The sequence below is a fragment of the Phocoena phocoena genome, chromosome 1, assembly GCF_963924675.1.
Source record: "Phocoena phocoena chromosome 1, mPhoPho1.1, whole genome shotgun sequence".
Classification (NCBI taxonomy): domain Eukaryota; kingdom Metazoa; phylum Chordata; class Mammalia; order Artiodactyla; family Phocoenidae; genus Phocoena; species Phocoena phocoena.
This window is the reverse complement of record NC_089219.1, coordinates 4,760,270-4,768,353: the sequence shown is the minus strand read 5'-3', so window position 1 is coordinate 4,768,353 and position 8,084 is coordinate 4,760,270. Positions and strand designations below refer to the sequence as shown.

Here is an 8,084-nt window from a genome sequence, read left to right as displayed (position 1 = left end):
AGGCTCCGACGCTAAATTATAAGATAGAAATTTCCAAGAGAACAGCTCTGTGATAGGGTCTGTAGGTATAAAAGCAGGCCAGAGACAATTATAGCGGGAACCCAATGGCTACTGCCTCCTCATTTAAGCAGCAGAAAAATGGCCAGGTGCCCCTAAATATAGGGCAATAATAAAAAATGAAAATGAGGAGGCCTGTCCTCTGGGCAGGGCTCCGGGTGGTCAAAAGTAAAGGCGAAGACCACTGAGGCAGGAACACATGACATTCTGTAAGTTTCCTGTGACAAGTCAGCAAGTGGGGCCTGGAGTAGCCTCCCGCGGGGGGTTGGGGGGCGGTGCTGGCGAAGCGGCCCAGGTGGGGCTACATTTGGGATCCGGATGCGCCCCGCCCTCGTGGCCGGCGGGGGAGACAGGGGGTGTAGCAGAGGCCTAGCTCCCCAGTGCCCAGACAGTGACGACCCCCGGGTGTGACCGCAAAGTCGTCCTCTCCAGCCCGGGCACAGCCCCCGGGCGCCCGGGCTCGGCTTTAGGTCCGTGCGCAGCACGTGGAAGTGCCGGAAGCGCCGCGTCCCGCCCCCGGCCGCGCGGGGGCGCAGGGCGCAGGCGCGCTTCTTCAGGGCTGGGCGGCGGCGGCGCGACTCCGGGCCGCCAGGGGCCGCTGTGGAGCGGCCGCACGGCCCAGGCCGTCTGGACCGCGAACGGCTGTTCCTCTTGAGCACGGCCTTGCTGGTTTGGCGGGGTGAAAGGTTGCGAAGATGGCGACGGCCTTGAGCGAGGAGGAGCTGGACAATGAAGACTATTACTCGTTGCTGAACGTGCGCAGGGAGGTGAGGCCTGCGATGGGCCGCCGTCGGGGCTGAGGCTAGGCCGGGTGGCCCAGGGGGGACCGAGCTGGCGGCGACCGCCCCGTTCCCGCCTCGGGCGGCCGGAGCCTGGCGGGGAGGCCGCGTGACCCCGGCTGACGTGCGCGATCGCCGGCCGGCCGGACTGTCCCCACCGCCCCGACCCTTGCGCCGGGGATGTCCTGGCCGGCCTCTGCCCCAGCTCTCCGCGGCCGGTGCGCCGCGTGCGCTGTGTCAGGGCAAGGCCAGAGGCCCCCGCGCCCCCAGGAGGGAACAGGGCCCCCGAGGTGGAGGTGGAGTGGGGGTCCAAGTCCTCCGGGACCCGGTGCCACGCTCGGCTCACACATCCGCCCAGGCCCAGGGGCTGTGTCATCGCCCCCAGCCCGCAGGGTGGGAAACCAAGTCTTAGGCACCAAGGTCAAGGCTACCCGGGAACCTCCCCAGGACTCTGTCCGGTCCCTGCGTCTTCCACGGGGACATCCCGCCTCTGAAGTGAGTCCAGGCTCAGAGGCAGGTGTCTTGTGTCCTCCTTTTGTGCAGCTGTCCAGAAATTCAAGGAAGAGTCTCCCGGCCAAATAGCCTCATTTCGGAGGCCCAGGTTAGGAATAAGCTAGGAAACAAGTGATGCCCCAAGCACGTCCTCTACATGTGCGCCCGTTTCCTCACCGGATGAAAGATAACACGAGTCTCACACTGTGTCTGGCACTTAGTAGGGGCCCAGTAACTTTCCTTTCTTGTTGATTCTACATTTGAGGTCAGCGTGAAGGTCAGGGAGGCTTCCAAGGTCAGGTCACGAGGTGGATTCTTTCTAAACTGCTGGGTTGGGTCTTCCCAGCCCTGCCAGAGAACCTCTAATTTGGGCTTAGATTTTCCAGTGATCCGAAGTAGCCAAGTCTGGTCTAGTCAAGCTTGTGTTGACTAGACTAGGGCTGGTCAAGTCTGTGTTGTCAGTAGATCTGCGTGATGTTAATAATAGCTAACGTTTTGTGAGGGCTTACTTTGTGCAGGGGCAGGGTGCTGAATGGACACTTTATGTTTTTGCACTTAATTCTCATATCAGACCTTAAAGTAGGCATTCAGATAATTCTTGATTTAAAACTGAGGAAATGAAGCATAGAGGGATTAAGTAACTTGCCCAAAGCCACACCACTAGAAATCAAGAGAGTCTGGATTCAGCCCTGGGCAGTCTGACTCTGGAATCCCAGATCTTGATCTCTGTGCTGTATTGTCACCCTAGCTTACCAGTCTTCAGACTACAGAGCTGCCGGACTCCTTGGGCACCCCTCATAAGAATCCCTTAAGTGTGTTAGTCACTACTTACTATGGAAATGCCCAAAGAAATATTTTTGGGAATTGCAGATCTTGTTAGGCTGCCATAGGGCCACCTGGAGATTCTTGTAACTAATCAACGGTAACCTTTGGCCTTCATTTTTTCCCCTTTGAATGGAGCTATTGGGCTAGTTATTCTTTTTGTTTTGTGTTTTGTTTTGTTTGGCTGTGCCGTGCGGCTTCTGGCATCTTAGTTCCCATACCAGGGATCAAACTTGTGCCCCCTGCAGTGGAAGCACAGAGTCCCAACCACTGGACTGCCAGGGAATTCCCTGGGCTATTCTTTTTCTCCAGTTCTTAGAAGCAAAGCGGTAAATAAAACCGGCTTTTCTGAAATCAGCCTTTTTTTCCCCCCCGCTCATTTATAGTTAGTCTGGTTATCAGTAATTGAGCAGCCATTTATTTACCTGTTTACCAGGCTTACTGAGTCTTAGGCCGCTGCAAATGATATAAAATAATAGGCTTGGCCAGAGTCCTAGGTAAACATTTGTCAGAGGTATAAAACTACCAGGGTGTTCGGACCCGTCATTGTTATTGGACTGATGGGTGGAAGCCAAAGAAATATTTCTTTAAAAAAAAAATTTTTTTACTTCTCGGGATGAGTGAAGGCACCTCCACATTTATGACTGTAGGTGAAATCCCTATGAAACATGTCCTCTTGCTTATCTTCTCGTGTTGCCATTGTCAACAAACAGTGTAAAACACCATCCCCTCTGGTGTGGAGATTTTCTCTCTCAGGGTTCCACTAGAAGAGAAGCTCTGAAGGTGATCTCTGGACTTGATATTTACTAGGATTTTTTGTGAAATTAGAAATCAACCTGAAGTTGAAATACCATGATTTAGCTGAAGAATGAGAGAAAAAATAGAGGTAATCTTTATTCTTACCTGTGTGGTCAAAAGAAGGTAATAACCCCTGTTGATGTGTTCGCATTCGGGTCTACAGCTTGATGACACTGAAGTGTAACTAGGAGGCGAGGTCCTCTTCCCACCAGCGCTCCAGAGCACCTTCAGAACTCTCGTGTTAGAAAGTTCAGAGACTTTCCACCAGGAGTCTCAGATGGAAGCAAGCTGACACAAAACCAGGGGACTCTGTTTAAAAGTTTCAGATTTACAGGCATAATACATGATAATAACAATGGAGTAATACAGAAATGTCAAAAATCAGCTTAAGAATCTCCCATGCCCATGTTTTAAACTTTAAAATATCCCCTTAAATTGTATCCCAGAGAGTGAAGCAGGCAGCTAGACAGGACTTCCATGACCTTTAATAATTCCCTTTCTCTTAAAAGAGAAAAAAAAAACTCCCTTTCTCTAGCGTTCTGGATTTCCTGTTTGCGGAATGGAGCCGTTGTCTGCCTGTCACACATTGAGGGGAAGGAGTAGTTTATCATTAACTGGGCACATTGAAACCAGATTGGCATCTCTGGTTTAGGTAGTCAGATGCATCATCAGGGGCCTGAAATCTAACTGATTTGAGATTTCTGAGGTGATTTGCCAAAATTTATTTGGAGAAAGGATTCCTGAAGAGTAAGAGTGAAATTTTCTTGATCTCTATGCTCTTTATAGACATTATGATTGACACATTTTAAACCTGATTTATTCCTAAATACTTGAGTTTAATTCCTACTTAACCATTGTTGTAGTTGAAAGAGTTTCATTTTTATGCGTGTCTGCAATGTTTATAACCTGTTTTAAGATCTCTGGTCCCAGTGGATTGACCCTTAAAGGAGCCAATCTCCTTTTCAACTTTTAAACACTTTTGAAATAAAACAGTCGTTAAATAAAAAATGAACTTAAGTAAAAATGTATTTTCTTGTAGTCCACATGTGGAGGTCAGTGTTCTGGGATCTTTATCCTTCCATGACAGCTGTGAAACTAGAAGACTAGAAACTAGAATCAAAACCTAAATAAAAAATGCATTTTCATTCCTTCCCTGGTATAGGGTCTGTTGGTCTTTCCACAGTTTTTGGTTGCCTGGGTTTCTCTGGCTATAGGTTACAGTCACAGAGTGGGGCTAAAACTTCAAGTTTGGACTGCAGATGGGAGGAACAGGCTAGAGCACTAGAGGAAGGTCTGCTGGTCACAGCCAGGATTGACCTGGGGGACAGTCACCCAGCCCCCCAACCAGGATGGCAGGGCCATCCGCAGAAACTGAATGTAAAAGCGTTGGCTAAGCCAGGTGCACAGTTAGGTGCCTAAGGCAGTGAGGTGCTGTGTGTTTGTTCTTTCGTTGCTTATCTAACCTTATGGGCAGGTAATTTAGTCTTAATGAGGGATGTAAAGGTGGGTCTAAGAAGGTCATTCCTTCAATGAGTTTCCCATCTGCTGCATTAGGTTGGATGTTCACAACAGTGACCCTGCTTAAAACGAGTGTGCTGGGCAAGTAGTGTGAGCCTTGGTTGTCCAAAAACCTGCCTTATCCGGATGGTAAGGCGTCCTGTCAGTGAGCATGCCTTAGGAGCAGGACTCTCAGGCCGCCCTGCCACCCAGGTGAGCTTGAGCACGTCATTCAGCCTCAGAGTCTCCTGTGCTGACCTGCAGCGCACTTCACGGAGGAGGCCCACTGTGGGGCTCTGCAGCCAGAAGGCCCGTATTCAAAGCCCGGTTTTACCCCTGGGGGGTTTGTGCCTCTAGGCTAGGAGCTGAACCTTTTTGCTGCCTGTTTCCCTGGCTGTTGAAATGTAGGTAACAGGTGAAAATGTATTAAGTACTCACTGAGCCAAGATGTTGGATAGTGGAGCATGTAGGTATGTACAGAGCACCTGGTGAAAGTAGGTATTTGGTTAAGAATATTTATTGTTGCTACTTCTTGGATTTTGATAAACACGAGGTTTCGCTAATTTTAAAAAGACGTACATATATATAGAGGGCTTTGGGATGCCTCATCCTGGCGAAATCTGCTGCGGTAATAATTAAAAACATAGTGCCAGAATTTATGAATTAGGTTATGAATTCCCAAAGCTTTCTTCGTTCTTTCTGTTCAAAATACTGAGTTTATTCTCTTCAAAAGACGATTTTCCCTCTGAACTCTTCCTGCAGGGTCATGAGGGTGACTTGGGTGGCGGGCGCAGTGGTTCCCGGAAGCTGGGGTTAAGCATGGGAGTGGAGTGCAGAGCCAAGGGATGATCCAGAAAGACGGTGTCTGGAGTAGAGGCAGAGTGGGACCCACAGATAAACTTCTTGTGAGCTATCAGCTTTGAAGAGGCCAGGCAGAGAGGGGAGGACCTGGCAGAGGCAGAGGTTCTGCTCCAGTGACAGCAAGACAGCACTGGCGGTCAGGAGGGTTCCTGGGTGGAGCTCAGAGAGGCTTCTGGGGGTCTCCCTGTGGGTGGGGAGGGGGCCGTCACGGTGTCCTGCTAGTTCCAGTGTCATCTCATAATGGGATTAGCAAACACCAGGAGGTTGAATTTTCAAATTGTTTTCTTCAGTAAACCGTAAGCTAGTTATTACCTTTCTGCTTTGGACGTTTCAAACAATTGCATCTTGAAATTTTAATGCTCCAGTTCTGCGTTATCTACCAAAATACCTCTTTCTTCTTCTTTTTTCTTTCTTTCTTAAAGAGAATTCAATTGAAAGCTTTTATATTTGCTGTGAGTTCAGTAATAAAACCATGGAGAAGAGAATATGGGATACGCAAGCTGCACGTTTTGCTTGGCTATGGAATTTTAGTGTTCACTTCTATTAAACTTTCATTTTAGTTTTACTTATGTGTTTTATTTATACCCTACCTTGTTCAAGAGAGGATTTAAGACAGCTAACAGAGATGAAAAAGTAAAATAGCATAAATGTTTAAAAGGGGGCACCAAAAACAAACAAACAAAAAGGCCACTGGGAATATTGCTGCTTTATTGCCACCATCGTGGCCCATGGGTTATACAGATCGCACTCCCTTGGAGAAACTCGTGGCCTGATGGCTGCATCCTGCTTGGCTCTTGGACATTTGGAACCACTTCTACTTGCAGTGAGTGCACAGTGTTCCCTCCCGGGTTTGCTGGAGCCAGAACATTCTTCAGCAGTAAAATGCCAACAGACATCAAACCACAAGAATCCTGCACGAGTGGGCAGGATGTAACAGATGCAGACGGACGAGAAGGAAAAAATAAGCCAAACTCTGGATGTAAAGAGAGGATCCGAACCATCATTTTTGACCCAGAAAGGAACTTGAGTTCATGTCACTCAGATGCTGGCCTTTTTATTTACTGTCCTGTCTCGAAGGCCCCAAATAAACATGGACATGACTAGGAAGAGAAATGAAAAAGTTGTACAACGGTAGGAAAGTCTTTTCTAAGCCCTTGGAATGACCTTTAATCAGGAATCAGAATTTCTGCTCCTTTGGCCCGTTTGTTCTCGTGTGTTGTCAGCAAGGGGTATGCCTGGAGGATGGGACTCCCCATCGGCCCCGCAAACCTTAAAGGTGATGTGGGCCCTGCTTTTTTTCTCTTTTTAGTATTTATAGAGTTCTGTCCTTACCGATTGCCTAGTCCTTTTTTTTTTTTTTTTTTTTTTTTTTAGTATTTATTTCTTTGGCTGCGCCTGGTCTTAGCTGTGGCATGCGGTATCTTTAGTTGCGGCGTGCAGGATCCAGCACCCTGACGAGGGATCGAACCCAGGCCCCCTGCATTGGGAGCACAGAGTCCTAAGCACTGGGCCACCAGGGAAGTCCCACCTAGTCCTTTCTTGAAATTATAATGCCATCTTGGGGATAATGCATTCTATAAATTTTGTAAGTTTTTTTCCTTCTATGTTAAGTAGAACTTAAGTGTTCTAAGGTTATTCCTAGCTGTAGAAACTTGGAATTGTTTGATCAATCTCCTGTTTAGCTTTTCTGACATATTCACGATTTGATTGTTTCTCTCTTAAGCCCACCTTTTCAAAATGAAGAGTCCTGAAGTGGTGGTAGAAGGCCAACCTCCTAAATCATGAGAAATACAGTGTGTGCATCTGACCTCCATACTTAACACAGGCGGGTTTTAGGGAAGGACAGCTGAGATCACTTAGCCCTGTACCTGGCATTTTGGGCACCTATGAGCGTGTTGATGATGGCGTAAAAAGGCCAAAGATGGAGGTGGAGCTTCGGAAGAGGTCAGTGGCTTAAAGAGCAAAGCCTTTGAAGTCAAGTCCAAGTTTGACTCTCTAGCCCCCTGATATGGGGCAAGTTACTTAACCTCTCTGAGCCTGCTTCTTCATTCATAAAATCCAGACAGTAATTTTACTGTCATAGGGCTGTTGGGAGAATTAAGCGAGAATGCACGTAAACGCTTAGCACAGTAATGGGCATATTATGATGTAAAGTAAACGCCGGTGTATTTTTATTAGTATCGTGAGCATAAAAGTTCATAAGGAATGCTCTTACTGATTTGTAGGAGTTCTTTATAGAATTTGGGTGAGTCCTTTGTCTGATAGATTAGTATAACTATCTGTCCCCTCTCTGTAGTTTGCCTTTCACTCTCGTAAATGTTCATGAACCGAAGATCGGTTTGAGCCAGGCCACACAAGTTATAATTTCTAGCCAGCTTTTGGGTCAGGGGTACATAATCAGATAAACTTCTCCATCTGAGACAAGTCACTTAGTTAACCTTTTTGATCTTCACTGTTTTTATCTGTAAAATGGGGGTTCTAATACCAATCTCAAGACATTTTATGAGTCTTCAAGTGTTAAATGAGGAAATATCGGTGAAAGTACTTTATTAGCTTTAAGTCTGTGCAGATGCGTCTGTGACACCACTGACAGCCTCGAAATCCCCTTCAGCTTTTGCGATGCTCTCCTTGCCCTCCTTTCTCACGTTGCCAGTTGCTCATTTCCTGTCTTCCTTAGAATTTCCCCAGGTTCAGTCCTCACCAGCTCGGCTGGTTTAAAGTGCTCTGCTTGGGCCCCGCATCTCTGCCTTCTGCCCATTATTGCTTACATGTTAGATT

At 47.6% G+C, this 8,084-nt stretch overlaps 1 protein-coding gene across 1 annotated transcript in view; it reads left to right on the top strand.

Moving 5' to 3' along the window:
* The first annotated feature begins 727 nt into the window (after positions 1–727).
* Positions 728–8,084, top strand: part of DNAJC11 (DnaJ heat shock protein family (Hsp40) member C11) — a 69,240-nt gene continuing 61,883 nt past the window's right edge. Inside the window, exon 1 of the mRNA XM_065878103.1 lies at positions 728–824. Within this exon, the coding sequence (XP_065734175.1) occupies positions 753–824 (72 nt within the window). The 5' untranslated portion in view covers positions 728–752. The remainder of the gene's footprint in view (positions 825–8,084) is intronic.